At 39.9% G+C, this 17,585-nt stretch overlaps 1 protein-coding gene across 1 annotated transcript; it reads right to left on the bottom strand.

The window, feature by feature from the left end:
* Window positions 1-8,246: 8,246 nt before the first annotated feature.
* LOC149309658 (phospholipase A and acyltransferase 2-like) lies at window positions 8,247-13,390 on the bottom strand (the record flags this gene model as incomplete). Its single annotated transcript, XM_089531302.1, has 3 exons — window positions 8,247-9,023; window positions 11,040-11,293; window positions 13,339-13,390. Coding segments are annotated over 3 exons (405 nt in total), but the record flags the coding sequence as incomplete, so codon positions are not given.
* Window positions 13,391-17,585: the final 4,195 nt, after the last annotated feature.

The following is a 17,585-nucleotide window of genomic DNA, read 5'->3' on the forward strand; positions in this document are numbered from 1 at the left end:
GTTGGGGATGCTTTATGAATGCATTTTGTTTTTAGACCTGGGTCCCATCTCTAAGATATCTTGTTATGCAATGCAGGCATTGCAAAATCCAGGGGGGGAAATCCAAAATACAGAACACTGTATTTTAAAAATGAACCTGTATTTTAAAAATGAACTGAGCTAATGTTTAATCTCACCTATCCTTAGTTTTCAAAGCCTGCAATCTTGTCCTTGGGTGGATCATATCAACTCAGGGGTGTGCTAAATGGGGAGGTCATATCTGATGTTACTATGCGATGGCTATGTTTTGTTTTGCATGCCCCATGCTGAATATTCAAGTTTCCAGCTATGAAGGAAGGACAGGCAATTTTCTGGGGGGTGGGGATGTCACTTCAGACAACAGCATGCAGTGCGAATTAAAACTAATCAACAGCTAGCCATAATGAGATCCTCTGAGATAATCTCTCTGAACCAATGAAATGGTATTATCAGGAAGAGTTTGTTCCAATCTTCCTCTCCTGTGGCGCCCATAATTATATGTTTGTTAATACATCAAGCTGATTTCCCCCACCCTGAACTGTTTTGTGCCAGTTAAACAGTTCTATTTAAGTCAAGATAATTTTACAATTAGCACTTATGGTCATGAAGAAGAGCTTCTGATGGCAATTATATATACAGCTGATGGTAGCAGCAAGTGTTTACATCCCAGAGTGCTCCTTCACTGCTGAGCACTGTCTGAAGGCCATGACTTTTCCAGCAGACATCTTGTGACAGCACAGAAGAGAGAGTAATAACGTAAGCGTGAAGCTGCAAACTTGCCAGCAGTCCCTCCATGAAGCAGAGAAATCACTGGCGTATTCTGTGGGCCTGTGTTATACAGTCTCAGCTACACATTGCCATCATGTGATGTCCGGTGTCTGACTACCTGGGCGGCCAAGCAGATAGGTTTTGGAGTCTTTAGCATCCTGGTCACATATTAGGAACTGTCCAGTGGCATGAAAGGGTTCCTTTGTATTAGTGACCTTGTTGGATACTTTTTGTATTTGCTTTGCTGTTTGAGGCTGGGAAAAGAAAAGATAGGAAGGCTGAGAGTGCACTGGGGGAGTGTGTTTTTCTTTGTTGCTAACCTGCTTACACAGCTCTCATAAACTATGACGGGTGGTGGTTCATGCTGTATTTGATTTTCTTTGTTTGTTTTTGCACTTTGCCTTGCATCATATAACCCAGGGGTAGGCAACCCTTTTGAGCCGGGGGCCGGGTTGCTGTCCCTCAGACAACTGGGGGGCCGAAGCCAAAAAATAAATAATTAAATTAATTTTTTAAAATTAAATAAATAAATAAACTGGGACAGATGTAGGACAAAATTTCAAAATGGAGGGCACTTTTTAAATAAAAAATGGAGGACACGCAAAAAATTTTGCTGATTTTTAAAAAAACGTTAAGATAAATGCATGTTTCTGAGGCTTCTATAGACAATTGCCCCACTATGCCCCTCGCGTGAGACGCCAAAGGCCCCGGCGGCAATCGGCGGCAGGACCGGGCTGGGGCCTGTCCCAAGGCCTCGCCGGGCCGCATCCGGCCCCCGGGCCGCAGGTTGCCTACCCCTGATATAACCCTTAAGCCTATCTTCTATCAGCCTTGGCTTGGTAGTGTTATCATAGCAACACAAGGCCAGACCTACCATTACTCAGAGTGAAACCAAAGGTGCCATATTGAGCCTGCTGGCCCTTTCCATGTCTCAGAGGACAGCCAGCTTCTATTTTTGATGGAAGGGAAACCATCTTGTCTTTTGCTCTAGGCTGCTGCCACACTGAAGAATTAATTCAGCTTGACGTGACTTTAACTGCCATGCCTCCATTCTGTGGAATCCTGGGAACTGTAGTTTGTTGTGACACAGAGGTCTCTGACAGAGAAGATTAAATTTCTTACAAAACTAGAAATCCCAGAATTCCACAAATAATTCCCACTGTGTGTGTGTGCCTTCAAGTTGCCTAATGACTTATGGTGATCTCAGTTGCTAGGTGGACTTAAATTAAAAGAATGAAAGAATTTCAGGCTGTAACGTTAAGAAATGCAACCAGCCAGTAACCTCCAACCTCCTAGACTTTGTAAGTGGGAGAGAGAGAAAAATAATAATCCTGGATCTTGTCATTTTTACTTTGTAAGTTTGTTATCAAGAAATCAGATGGTTGCCTTGCAAAACAGTGCCTCTCTCATCAGTTTCTTTGCCAGATGGGCTTTCTTCTCTGAAGATTTGTGTGAAGATACTCCAAATGTTCCATATTGTAATGTAATTTAATGTAGCACTGCAGGATATTATAAAGGCAAAGCTGATAGTAGTAGTCTTAGCTAAAGGACTATTTATGGCTGTCCCTGCTTACATTCTGCTTTTATCTTTTACACCAAGTAAGTAAGAAAGAAGACAAACATAGCATCCCATAACTTCATGACCCTTGCTAGATTGCTTCACCTGGTCAGAAGAAGACAGAAACATGAGGGATGAGAGCAATGAAACTCTGAAATTGAAGGCTTTCTTGTGTGACCAAACTGTTCTAAACCACTGAAATGAAACCACACACATACAAAATGGGCATTTTATCCATTCTTCAATTCTGCCTTTTACAGCCACTTTCGTAGCTGTAAAAACACTTACAAGGAAGCTTTTTGAATATCTCTCTATTCTCTATTTCCATATGTTTCCCTTTTATTTTCCATGTCCATACCTTAATTCATTCTACTTATGCTTGGTAAACAACCATACTCATTTCCATGTTTCCTTTTCTAACCACTGCTCCTACTGTGGAATGTGCTAGGGTCATATGGGAAAGAGAAAAAAGCAAATGTTTCAGGAGTAAAACTGCATGTATGCTCCCAATTTTTAAAATTAAATAAGAATATAACCTGTCATTCAATCAAAGCCCCTTTTATGAAGGGCCAAATATTCTAATATTCTAATCTAATAATTTAATAACATCTAAATATGCTAAACAGAATATCTACCATTATCCAGTCTTTCCCATACCTTCTAAATCAAACAGAACAGGAAAAGAATATCACTTATGGATTATGGTGAACCCAGCAGTGGTGGCTAGCATCTTAAATGTCAGTGAAGTGGTAGATCCATTCAGGTTTGGCTAATTTTAAAGAAGCCAAACCTGTTTAGGAACAAGAATCAGAAGTTTAAGGTGATTAAAAATACCAGAAAGTTCCAGATTTTGTTCCTAGTCTTTCCTATTTTATTTTGGAGAGCCATACATGTTTTGTTTATAGAATATTTTGTGTCAGTGTCAGGTAAGACCAGGGACTTTTTATGCTAGCTCCCCAGGTCAATTTATTTTAACCCAATATAAAATTAGAAAGAACAAACTCTGGGACTTTTTAGTCAGTCTGGATACACCCTTAGGACTCTTCAGACATTTTTTTAGCGTGACTATATAAATAATCTCATGCAATCCGATTTTGTTGTCCACACTATTTTTTTTTAATTATCAAAACTGCATCTCTGTGCATCTCTGCAAGTTCTGTTGCTCGTATGTATCAGCACTGCAAATAAAGATAGAGTGGTTGATACATCTGCATCATGGGGATACATCTGATGATGCAGGTGTATTCTAAAAACATTCAAGGCATGCAGAGTTTAACCTGGGTCTATATGCATCGGTTATTCACATGATAATGGAAATCTTTTAGGAACATTTGGGGGGCATGGAAACCCAAGTCTGATTATCCAGGCTGACAGGAGATTTTTGGCAGCCCCTCCAAACTTATTATGGTACATTCAAAATGCACATGAACAATAAAGGTTCAACTCACTCTGTACCCCGATTATTTTTACCATCTGAATAACCCCTTAGAGAACTCCCATAAAACCTGGATTAAAATGTGGATTTACCATCCCACAGATATGGGAGCAAACCAGAGTTAGGATTAGAGAGCCATTGATTTTAATGCAGCCCCTTTCCTCTGTCTGTAACCCTTGCACATTTTTTAAAAAAATACAATCTGATGGGGAAGGTGTAAACTTTCCCCACTAGTGCATATTTGACTGAATCTTGACTTGACTCCTGTTAATACCAAATGATAGGTCCAATACTGTTTACAGATGGAAAAAAAATGGGATAGGTGCGTGGGGTTGTGATAATCTCCCACCCACCCAATTGGGTTTAATGACAGGAGAAGGATGCTTGCTTCCTCCATGTAATAATCTCCTTTGACTTCACAGGTTTAGAGAGGTGTGTGTGTTTTTTAAAAGATCTTCATCTGCATGTTACTTGTTTATCATAGTTTGACCTGTAGTTTAACCCCAAGATATGCAAGAGGATTTCCAGCACACCAGTTGTTTTAATACTTGTCTTCATTTTTGTTTACCTTGATTTCTTGCCAGTCAGACAAAAATAGGAAATATTAAATAGAAGGCGGCAACTCCTACCCATCTTGAACTGTAGAGGGGAAACCAGACAAGAGTTTTTCTTGCAATGTAACCCATTGTTTATCAGTAATACAGTTCAGCTTCTTTCCACATCGTGTTCCAAGCCTATATAGATAAGGTGCCACTGTTGGTGATCCACTTCAACACCACTCTCCATAAATGTGTTCTGCTTTCTCTCACCCTTGGAAGGTATTCTTGGAAGAAAGAAAGTACTGTCGTCCCTTCACATTTGTGGATTTGACTTCTGTAGATTGATTATTTGCGGATTTGATTTATATGTTCTCTCTAAGAATCTCCAGTGAAACTCTATGGTCAACTTCTTCTAGAGATTCCTATAGAGTACACTTCTCTAGACATTTGTAGATCCTCCAACACAATTCTGGCAGATGTTGACCAAAGAGTTGTGCTGGAGGACCTAGAGATTCCTAGAGCTATCCTCTCAGATAGAAAAAAAATAGTGTTTCTTTATTTGCAGTTTTCCATTTTCATGGGAACCCTACACCCCTAACCTCAGCGAATGTGGAGGGCCCACTGCAGAAATTAACTGTCAGCAAAGGGAGGGAGTAACGCTATCTGAACATAATGAAGTAGAAAGCACTGCAATCTCAACTATCCTCACTGTTGTTATTTACTAGATTGACCTAATACAGATCCAGAGATCCACTGATCATCCTATCAAAACACTCTGCAAGTGAAGTGAATGATGTGGTGTGCATGGGACACAAGAAGGGAAAATATGGCCTGCTTTCTTATCTTGCCACTACCATGCAACAGTGCTGTATTTACCTAATATTTTGGGGGATGATAGCAACACATAACAGCAGTAGATTACTAAAAGCACAAAAAACAAAAACTAAATACTGCTGTAACAAGGAATGAGGACACAGTACTTACAAAGAGTTGTAACTTTCCAACCCTTTGTGCCTACCGGGCGTGTTAGTACTTACTTGATCACTACATAAATTAGTCCCCTTTCACTTTGCCTTTGTTGGTATTCTGCTAATAGAGGGAGTATATAAATGTATCACTCCAAGATGAAACCTTTATTCAAATGTTAAAAAAAAAATCCGACCAACCCCGGAGCTTACAGATCATGTAAAGTATAACACTCAAGAGTTTTAGAACAAATTGAAGCCTTTCACTTAAAAAGAGGAAACAGCATTCACATCTGACAGCAAGGCTGTCAGGCTGATAAAGGCTTGCTTTCAAAATATGCCAAGAAACAAACTAATTTATGAACGTAGAAAAGTGCATAATACTAGATGTCTAAATATATAAGGAATGTGCATATTTTCCCATGGGGCTATTTTTAAATGACCCACAATAAATGACCAAGAATATGACTGCCTAATGCTGGCTTGGTTTCGCAATAAAGAAGCAGGCGAAGGAGAAGCAGAGAGACTCTGAAGCTGTTCATCAACAAATAGCCTTTGGACAGTAGCAGACTGAGGCTTCAACCATATTGGTAGTCCCATCTAGAACATACCTAGTGAATCAGTTATACTAAATTGTGTGTAATTTCCATTTATTCAGTGGGTCTACTCTAGTTGGGATTCAAACGGATTCAAGCCTGAGCAGGCACACAGGTCATCCAATCACATCTTCACTGTATTGATATGAGTTGTATTTCTTTTTAAATACAGTATTTCTAAATTTGTATCCCATCAAGAGATGTTAAAAATATTCATTTGTTCCCTCATCCTCATTGAGAAAGACTGTCTTGATGCAATGAGATGCCACAAAGAAAATAATGGTGAACTATTACTGGCAGCAACAATAGCAAAAACAGTGTTGTGTTGTTGGTTTCTTTTGGTTTTTGTTTGTATGTTTGTTCATTTGTTTTTTTTACAAAAGCGGATTTTGCTTAAAATCCCAATTTTTTTCAACAAAATAAAGATCATGAAATTATCCCCCCCCCCCAAAAAAAAACTCAAAATGTGAAAAACCATTTTTAAAATGTACTAACTCGTGTAGTCTCTGCCAACAGGGGGAAAATATCTCAATTGCCCATTCTCTCATGTGAGAATGAGAGAAGCAATCATTTACATTCCTTGTCTCAACAGACTGATTACAATATGCAGATATTATGTAAATCAGTGTTCTATTTTCCTTAAAGGTGATATATTTCCTCTTTGACAACGTGTCAGTGGTTATCTTCATAGCATTTTTTTTTTTGAGAAACTCTAACTAGAAGTAAGCCGTGAATGGAAATTATACAGTACAGGAACACAAATGTGCAGTGATGATCACAAACCAAACTAGGTGCAGTAGAAAGAGAAAAGAGTGGTTATGGAGAGTTTGGTTATGGTTAAAGGAGGTCTGCTGATCCAAGAGTGACAATAGCCCTTCTATTACTGATACCTTTTTCTTTTCATAGGTCTTCATATCCTTCAGATGATATGGAAGCAAACTCAGAACAGCTCCTGGTGTCTTTGATATCAAGTACATCTCAATTTATTTTGGTTGGCCTAATAAAACCATTACGGAGAGCCAGTGTGGTGTAGTGGTTTGAGTGTTGGACTAGGAGTCTGGAGACCCAGGTTTGAATCCTGGTTTAGCCATGGAAACCCACTGAGTGACCTTGGGCAAGTCACACTCTCTCAGTTTCAGAGGATGGCAACAGCAATTCTCCTCTGAAGAAACTTACCAAGAAAACCTAATAATAGGTTCACCTTGGGGTCGCCATAAGAACACAAGACCAACACCACCACCACCACCAACAACAACATTACACTAATATTAATTTTGAATTTTCCCATCTTTTTGGCCAACATGGCTTCCTTTGTTTTTTATGCACCTTTATTTCAGACATCTCAGGAAATCATTTCACAAATTCAGGATGAGCTGCTACTGTCCCAAAGACAGAGAGGGCAATTCAAACAAATTGGAAACTGCAAGGCAAATGCTAATTTTAGATGCTTGCCTACATATTCAGTAAATTAAAACTTTGCTTGGGGAAAAAAAGAAAAAGAAAGCTCTTCTCCAACATGTTGTTGTTAACACTTTAAAAACAACAGCCGTCGGGGGGGGGGGGGGGGGACTCAAGCAAAAATGTCTAGTTGTAGGAGGATGTTTTAGTTTAGGGGGAAAATCGGAGGTTTAAAGAGTTATTATCCCATAGAAATCGCATGATTGTGATTAAGATTTTCACATACATCACGGTTAAAGAGGTCCTATCCCAGGAATAACCAGGGAATAACCAACAACAAATCATTGTGTGATAAAGTCCTAAGTGAGTGGAAGTTTTAAAACTGGTATCCTTAGGGTTTTCAAGCAGTTGCTATTTTTTTTAAAATATTGATTTTTATTAAGAAAAGAAGCAAAGATGATATATGTATCTATACGTATACTGAGTATTTTCTAAAAATACATTAAAATATGTATATACAACCTATTTTAGTATTGCATTATTTATATCATACCCTTCTAATTTTATTGTAATCTTCTACAACTCATTAAAACACTTTATTATTATTATTATTATTATTATTATTATTAAGCTTTATTTATAAAGCGCTGTAAATTTACACAGCGCTGTACATACAATCTTTTTAATTGGATGGTTCCCTGCCCTCAGGCTTACAATCTAAAAAGACATGACACAAAAGGAGAAGGGAAAGATGGTGGGGAGGGGGCCTCTCTAGTAGGATAATACTTTGACTTCACTCCTCCTCAGTATTGCTCATTTCTTTGCATTTCAGTTTTCCATTCTGTTCTTGCCAATGTATTATTGTACACATCATGTGAACTTTTCTAAAATTTTCCCATTTGGTTTCTGGGTTTTATAATAACAATCAACATAACAAAATAATAATAATAATAATAATAATAATAATAATAATAATAATAATAATTTTATTTATATCCTGCTTTTTGTTAAAACAATTAAAGCGTACTACACTAAAATGATACAGCAATATATACAATCTCCCCTCCCCCTTAAAAAAAGGATTAAACAGTTCTAACAATTAAAATTACAAACAATAAAATCTAAAAATAGTATACAATAATACAATGACGATGGGCAGAATCATCCATATGTATGTATATATGGGGATCTTTAAATGGATCTTTACGAGGCCGGGTGCTATTCCAGGAAGGCCTGCTGGAAGAGATCCGTCTTGACAGCTTTCTTAAAGCTATCTAGGTTGGTAATTTGACGGATCTCATCCAGCAGGTCTTTCCATAAGATGGGAGCGACTGCGGAGAAAGTCCTCTGGGAGGTCACAGTCAATCTGGTCTTTAGGGACTGCAACAGGTTCCTCCCAGAGGATCTGAGTGCGCGGGACAGATTATATGGAAGTTGGTGATTCCTTAAATAGGTTGGGCTCAAGCCATTAAGGGCTTTAAAGGTGATAACCAACACCTTGTACAAATCTTCATATTTATCTTACACCTGAAATAGGATGTGATTATTTGTGAACCTCCCTCCCATCTTAATTAAAACATCAGGTCTTAAATAATAAGCAAACATTAATTTGAATTGTTCATGCTATTCATCATACCATGAAAAATCTTACTGATGGCCAAGCGATTTCATGATCACAAAACCAAAAGCCACAAAGGCTACTAAAACAGCTGCAGCTTTCCCAAGAATTCCAGCTCCTTTGACAACCTGAAGTAAAGAAGAGATTTAAGGTTTTTTTATACACAGCAATTCATCTCTCAACAATATTTATCTGAAACTTTGCTAAAGCTGACTATATTTTAAAAGACAATTTGTAACTGATACATTCAATAGTGAAATAAACTCAGTGTTTCCAAACTTGAAAATATAATTTTAAAATTAACTCCATGTAAAACACATCTGATGTCAGAAATGTTCAGGCCATTGTATTCCCAATTATCATATATGGATACAAGAGCCGAACAGTGATGGAAGCAGACAGAAAGAAAATCAACTCATTTGAAATGTGTGGTGGAGAAGAGTACTTAGAGTGCCATGGACAGCCAAGAAGACAAACAAATGGGTTCTTGAACAGATCAGACCAGAGCTGTCCTTGGAAGCAAAGATTATCAAGTTGAGACTATCATACTTTGGCCATATAATGAGAAGGCACTAGAAAAAATAATAATGCTAGGGAAGGTAGAGGGTAGAAGAAAGAGAGGAAGGCCACAAACCAAGTGGATAGACTCAATCAGGAGGGTTGTGGGCAAGGACTTGCAAGATCTAGGCAAGGCAGTGGAAGATAGGGATTCTTGGAGATGTCTCATCCACAGGGTCACCATGAGTTGGAACCAACTTGAGGGCAGCTAACAACAACGACAAAAGATACCTGAGTACTATTGGTTGGAAAAGTGCAATAGACATAAAGACCTTAAATCTTCCTCTATCATCTTAAGGCTCCATTTGACCAGACTTTTAAGAGACAACTTTGAAATCTGGAGTTGAAGTTGTGATTCTTGAATTGACATTTTAATTTCTAAACTGTGGTACAGGTATATACCTTGATTAAAAATGTGGATGAAGTTCCTGAGAATTACTTCTTTAAAGGAAAATTTATTATCAGACTCTGAAATAACTAGACAAGAATAGAAATAGGTTCCTGCACCCAAAGAGGGACAACAAACTTGTTTTTACACAAAACAAATATGCATCTATGAAATGAAACAACAGGTAAGCCTTGATTAACTAAAGAAAAACATTTTGGACTTTTTTTTAGAGTACTTGAAGGCTTCTTTCAAAAATGCATCCTGGGAAGACTTTTTCTTTCAACAGCCTCCAATTTTGTTATGTTTTTCATAAATTTATACCTTTTTTTTAAAAAAAATGATGGTGTTAATGAGGTAGCCTTATCCTGTCTTCCCTTTTTTCTCTGTTTTGCTGCTCTCTTACACTCAGGCCTGTTACAGACTGCCAAAATAAAGCTGCTTCGAGTCTCTTCGGAGGTATGCTATTTAAATGATGCATGCATCCTAAGAATCCGGAAGCTGCACCAAAGCTGCACTCCAGTGCTTAGGAATGGAGTGTGGCTTTGGCACGACCTCCGGACTCTTAGGACCCATGCATCATTTAAACAGCATACCTCCAAAGAGACCTGAAGCAGCTTTATTTTGGCAGTCTGTAACAGGCCTAAGGCTGTAAGGGATTCTAGAGGCAGCTGCCTGTTGCCTGTTGCAGGCAGGCACAAAGAGCTACAGTAGGATTGGCTCCAGCAAAGCCTATTCTTTCTCAGGTCAAACTTTATAACATTGTTTACTGCAGACACATGGATGCTGCCTGATACGAAAAGTCTGTGTTTCTCCAGCCCTCCTTCTTCAGCATCCCAGTGCAGATGCTTGTAAAAAATCATCCAGATAGACAGAAGACAGAGAGGAAAAGAGGGGTGGGAGATCAGAAACAGATTACATGCTTCACCCACCGAGGCTTTTAAAACGATGCCTGTATTTGACAGGCATTTTTTTCCTAAATTTTAGAGTCTCTGTTGGTTTCTGTTCTAGTTAGCAAGCCCTCGCCACATGAACCACACATTTTCAGTTTTGGAAATGGCTCTTTACTGCCAGTCAGAAACTCAATCTAGGCTAAACAAAAAATATGTACGTTATTATCTACTCCATTTTCTTACACATAGAACTCATACAGAATGTCAACATATTTATCACATTTAGGCAATTATGAATTCTTACACACCTGTTGCCCATAACGTATAGAGGTGACAAAATGCTCACAATTCATTGTGACTATGTTGTAGTCTATCTTTTCTCCAACCTTTTCAATAGCAACTTCAGCTACTTCCCATATGGGTTTTGGATCAAATTTATTATCATACTTATTGTTGATACGCCACTTGTTTCCATTTGTTACTTTTGAAAGCCGTTGTCTCTTCACCAGTGCTTTTTTTGTGCTAGCAGACAGAGAAAAGGATGCATTTGGGCCAACTCCATCTAAAACGAGGGGGGGGGAATACACATGAACTGTAGTTACTAGTACAGAATGCTCTGCATTTCATTAATAAAATGAATCAATAAGACACTTTTTAAAAAAGTCATCCCATATTTCTGTTTAGAACAACTAATAGATAATAGGGAACTGAACATCTCGGTGAGAATTAAGTCTTAGACCTTCGCTGTGTAGATCTGAGCTCTGCAGCTATTTTCAAAGAATTAGGCATGAGCTCTGACTCTTTTTGATCCCAGCTGGGTTTCTTTACATCTTTTGTTCCTACTGCTGAGTTGCTGAGTGTCCAACACTGAGTAAATCCCTCTTTCCCCCAAGTAAACACCTTTACTATAAAAATAAAACAGTGTGAACATTGTGGCATGTAAGTGTCACAGGGACTAAAAGGAGATGCTTAGTAAGATCACAGAGATATGTAATGCACATATTTCAATGTAACTTCTGTTTAGTCTTTATCCCCCCTCCCCCCAATTTTTGAAGGCTTTGCAATTCCCCCTTCAGTTCTAAAATATCACAGAATGAACATGATCTGAGCAACACCCATGCAAGATTTGCTGTACAGATCCTGTAACTGAGAGCCTTATTGCATGAGAAAAGGTCCAGATCAGTAAAGACCGGATCTCGATGGATCTGAATCAAACTAGGATCAGATCCAAGTCACTAAATCTGATTCCAGATAGAACTGGGGGACCCATGCACAGCCTTAGCAAAAAGCATCTAACCTAGATATCACTAAAACATTAGCATGACTGATACTGGAAATGGAGTACCCTTCTGAAGTCATTTATTTCTGAGAAGAAAGTAGTACCTTTGGGAAGAAGTCATTACTTGTCTTGTCACACTAAAATTGCCATCATACCATTGAGGAAGCTCTTTGGAATGTGAAACCTGTTCCTAGTGGTTCACCATGGTAGGATGAGCATGGCGAGGTATGACACCCCACCCAAATCCCATTTTTTGCATAACAAAGATGGCTGCTGCACATCACACTAAAAGTGTCATCACATGGACAAAGAAACTCCATAGGACATAAAACCTGTTCCTGGAAGTCAAGGACCACAAGATGAACGCAAAGAGGTATGACACCAACTTGATTGTTCATCAAAGATGGCTCACACTTGTCATGCTTAAAGTGCCATCATGCTCACAGGGAAACTCCAAGGGACTTGAAATCTGTTCATGTTCAGAGCCCCTGGAATGAGCACAGAGAGGTGTATGGCGTCACACCACAAAACCAGATTTATGCAAAAAAGAAGGCTATTGTCATGTGCAGGAAATCTAGACTTCAGCAGTGAAAACTCATAAACGTTTATTCATGCAACTATAAATATTTTCCACAGGTGTTTGTTGTCAGAACTAACCATCAAGCATTGGCATAGCATAAATAAAGCACACACAGTTTCAAAATTTCGGCAGACTAACTTTTCATTATTACAAAACCAAAATATTCTTCTCTTTCCATTTTTCCATGCAGATCTACCTATTCCCCATTGCACATGTACCGAAGAGACTGGCCATGGACTTACTGGAGGCAGTCTCAGCTCCCTTCTATCTGCTTTTTAAACACTAAGCAATGTGGTCAACAATTATTCTGCCATTAATACCCGCTGCATATCCCATCCTCTGCCCACATTTGTGTATTGTGTATTATCTATTAATTGCTCAGCTAATAACAAGCAAGTGCATTTATACCATTTTAACACTAAAAACATGGTAAGCAAGATTCCTAATAGCTATTCTTTTGGGGGGATTTGGGGTTCAGGAAGGAACTTTAAAGGGCCCCACAAACTTCTAGCCATGATTCTGAGAAACTGGGGAGACCAGGAGGAGACCTCCCAAAAGAATACCTTAAGGGACCTCCTGGATACAGAAGATGGGGCTAAAAGGGATTCTCTTTAAAAAGGGCATCTGTCACATTTTCTTTGATAAGAAATACAGACCTTATTTTTCTAATCTCCTTTGGGGCATTGTTTGGAAAGGGTATTAGACATTCTCTTCTTCCTAAAAACTTTATTCACTCTTCCAGTCTTACCAGCTGGAACCAGATGCACCACATATCCACCACCTACATAGACAGCCCAGTGTTGGTAATCAGGTTGGTCAATCTCAATCAGGTCTCCTACTTTTGGCTTCTGCAAAAAGAAAATGAGACAAGAAATAGCATTTGTCTTGTCTAAGGAGCTGTAATTCTGTAATATATCTGGGTGCTGAGCTTTTTGTCAGGAGGGTATGAAGACCACTAGTGTGTATCTCAAACACATTTGTCATGTTCTGCTACCGTCTTGCCTGTCCCACCAGTATTTTATTACAACTGGGGCCCTAGGAGACTGACCTGTGTGCTTTGAAGGTGCTGTCTAGGAAGAAACTATCTCTGAAGACTGGGGTTTGGTTTCTGGGACATCCACCAGAAGCCCCCTGAACGTATGAAAAGTTACAGATAAACAGTCAAATATGTTAACTGGATTTCATGCATGCCGATTTTAATGAGGTGAGAGGTATGTTATATAGAATTCCATGACTAGATCAAGTCACAGAGAAAGGATCCCCAAATGAGTTTCTAAAATAGCGGTTTCCATGAGAAATAGAAATGGACTTTAAGAGTGAATGAATTTTATTTGAAAATACCAATAGAACATTCTGGTGTATTACTAGCATCTTTGTCTGTCATCTTTGAAAGATGCTGGAGAATGAGGGTACAGCCAGATAAAGGGCTGCTATGTGATTAGTCAAAATACTTTGCACACCTATTCTGCCTTTAAAAATGTTTTCTGATTACACAGATATTTTTCTGATTAAAATAAGTTGGGAGAAGCAGTCTTAAAAATGGGACAGTTACAAATCAAGGATATTATCCGGGTTGTGAAGGCTTTCACGTCCAGCATCTATAGGTTTTTGTGGGTTTTTCAGGCTATGGGGCTATGTTCTAGAAGAGTTTATTCTTGATGTTTCGCCAGCAGCTGTAGCTGGAATCTTTCTCTGAAAATGCCAGCCACAGCTGCTGGCGAAGCATGAAGAATAAACTCTGCTAGAACCTGACCTCATAGCCCAAAAATCCACAAAAAGGTTATCCAACTTTTCTTTCACGTTCTTTGAACAAATTTGAGCAATCGTACAATAAATGTATGCACTCTGGGAGAAGGGTCTCAGAACTAGAGATAGGCAAATGTGTTGTTGCAGTTTGTATTGCTACAGACAAGTCAACCTGAGAACAGGCAAGGTACGACCAGCTTGATATAGTGATTTAAGTGTATAGTAGCCTGTTTGACTATACACTTAAATCTGACCCACTTGGTCTGACACTCAGCTTCTCCTGTTATCTGACTTCTTGAACATTCTCAAACCTTTTCAAGGTCTAGCTGACAGCTATTAGACACTAAGGCAAAATGGAGGAGAGTAATATGGGTATTTGGAGTGGGGGAGCTGTTCTAGGCTAGAAACTGGTGGCTCTTTTATCAGTGAAATGGTGAATCTGCTCTTTCAATTAGAACTTCAAAAGAGCTTACCGAAGTCCTAAATGCTGTTCCCCAAACAGTTTCAGCAACTTGGGTAGTTCTTTTGAGGCTTGGACTAAAATATGGGATGGTTTCATTTCCTCACTGTCATCAGAAGTACCAGCCTTGGAGGTTCCAAGACTGAACAGGAAAAAGAACCAGGATAACAATCTCTTGACCAAATAGATACAGCACTTTCTCCCAGTTCAACAATGCAAATTCAAAAACAAACCATCCAAAGTTATATTTCTAAAGGACTCTTACAATTACCTGGTTTGTCTGAGCCATTGGGTCTGTCCTTTGGATCTCAGCTGCCTCTGGGTTTCTTTCCTTTACTGTTTCCAAATACAGTACTGTATATAGCTTTGTGAGTCTCCTAAATTACTGTTTTGTACTTTCAGTTTCAGAAGTTCAACTTCTAAAGGTATCTGTTTCAAGGAAAGTGGGCACAATTTGTAATTCCTGCAAAATGATAAACCACAGGCTTGGTGAAGGAGTACATTAGCTTTTGGGAAATTACTCTGCTGTAAGGACTCACATATTTCCTCCACACCACTTACAAATATATTTACTTAAAGAGACATCATCAAGAGGATGCAGAAGGTGTGGGCTGCACCAGGTGACACCTCAGAGTGGGGGTGACACCTGGTTATGACCCCCACCTGCTGTGATTGCTGGGGTGTGTGTGCAGTGATGCTGCCACATGGCACACAGTGCCACAAAGTTCTGGGTCTGGCAGTTATGCTGGCTGACTGGGAAAAGGAGCTGCTTCAAGCAGCAGCAGCAGCAACGGTGCTACACACTCCCTTTCTGCTGCCATTGCCTCCCTTTCCCTTCTGCCAGGTGGCAACAGGGCATCACCACTACCACTGCCTTACATTTGTTCTTGCCTTGGGGTCTTTTGACCTTGGTTGACAGCCAAAGAGAAGTCCAAATAGGAGGAGGCAGTATGGTGAGCTGGTTACAAGCTCAACGCAGCCACCACCACACATCTGTTCTTGTCTGCTGCCTTGACCTCTCTCAACCTTGGCTGGATGCAAGCTCACCACAGTTGCTGCCACCTGTCTGTTCCTCTCCACTACCTTGATCTCTTTCAACCTGGACCGAGAGAGCCCAATGCCATAGAGAAGGCCAAAGGGGAGGAGGAGGTGTAGCAATCTGGTTGCAAGCTCATCACTGCTTCCCACCTGTTCTTCTCCACTTCCTTGAGCTCTCTGTTAAGGAATGACAAGACTTCATGGGAGGCAGCAGTGCAGTGAGCTGGTTGCAGACAAGGTTGGGGTGGCAGAAGGAGCTGCAGAACAGCACCAGCCCACTCCTGCCAATGGCTACAACAAGGGGGCTGGGGTGCGTGCCAGGAAGTGTAGGCAGGATGAGGAGGGCAGTGAGGTGGTCAGGAAGGGGAAGGTGGATGGCAAGCCTGCTGCTACTTCTCCTTCCACCTACCCCTTCCCTCCAGCAGTCCCCACATGCTGTCTCCCCTGCAGTGGTTGCTCACCTGGGGGTGACAACATGAGTTTACTGTACTGATATCAACTCTAGTGACAACACTGTTACACATTTTCTGTGTCTGTCAGTATATCTGTCAAATTTCTGTAGATAATTTTCAGAGAGACCAAGGTTCAAATCCCACTTGGCCATGGAAACCACTGGGTGACCTTGGTTAAGTCACACTCTCTTAGCCTCAGAGGCAGGTAAAGTCAAATCCCTCTGAACAAAATCTGCCAAGAAATCCCATGATAGTTTTGCTAAGGGTCATCAGAAATCAGAAATGAAGGCACACAACAACAATTAATTTTGAACCAAAGGAGAATGTTCACAAAAGCCTACTTAGAGGGTTATCAGCTGCGATTGCAGCCCTGAAATCTGGCAGTGCCAGCAGAGGAGGTCCACAAAACAGGTGAGGGGCACATCATTACTCTTCCTTGGCTATCGCCTGCATGACATAAACTTTCATAGGCAAGTGTTCAATCAAAACTTCCTCTTATTTGTTTCTTTATGCAAGCACACAACTTCACACACATACCTGTAGGAAGAAGCTGTAGGGTTAAAGAGTCCTGGCAGCTGTGTAAACTGCTATAATGACGGAGAGTGAGTGGGTGGCCGTATCTTGCTTTCAGGTTAAATACAACTTTGTAGGATTACATTCAAGGCAGGAAAGGTTTCTTATATTTCATTATTGTGTAAATATTGTCACTTAATGTAGTCTGGACTCTGTACTTTATAATATGTTGTAAACATTAGTAGTCAGACCAATGATTTGAGCTGTAATCTGAAATATTTGCCCTCGTGTCTCTCAGTTCTTGTAACTGGTTAATATTCCTCTAACTTGTTTCCCACTTTGTCCTGTACTTTAACCTCTCTCTGTGTCTCCCTCTCTCCATCCCTCCCTCCCCTCCTTTCTACAGAAAAGACAGAAAATGTATAACAAAGACCTGAGGGGGTGGCAGGGGCACCAATCTTTTCTTCCAAACGCTCTCTTCAAACAGTGACACTCAGTCTCCAGTCTCCAGCCTTAGACAGAGGCACCACTCCTCTTCTTCTTCTTCCACAACTACCACCTCAATTACCCCAACACCTCTGAACTCAAGTTCCTATACTTTGTAACCTCCTCCTCCACATTGAAAATGTGTGAGAAGAGACAAACATATCTTCACCACAATGCTGCCCTCATGTGTGGGGTCAGATGTACTACCCTTTCGTGCACACCTGAAGTGACATGTTGGGTATTTGCAAAGTGGTTTGCACAGGAATCTGACACTTTGGAAGATTCCTCCACAAGTGACCA

Source organism: Sceloporus occidentalis, unplaced genomic scaffold (assembly GCF_023333645.1).
Source record: "Sceloporus occidentalis isolate IW3139 unplaced genomic scaffold, rSceOcc1.0.p SCAF_7, whole genome shotgun sequence".
Lineage (NCBI taxonomy): Eukaryota > Metazoa > Chordata > Lepidosauria > Squamata > Phrynosomatidae > Sceloporus > Sceloporus occidentalis.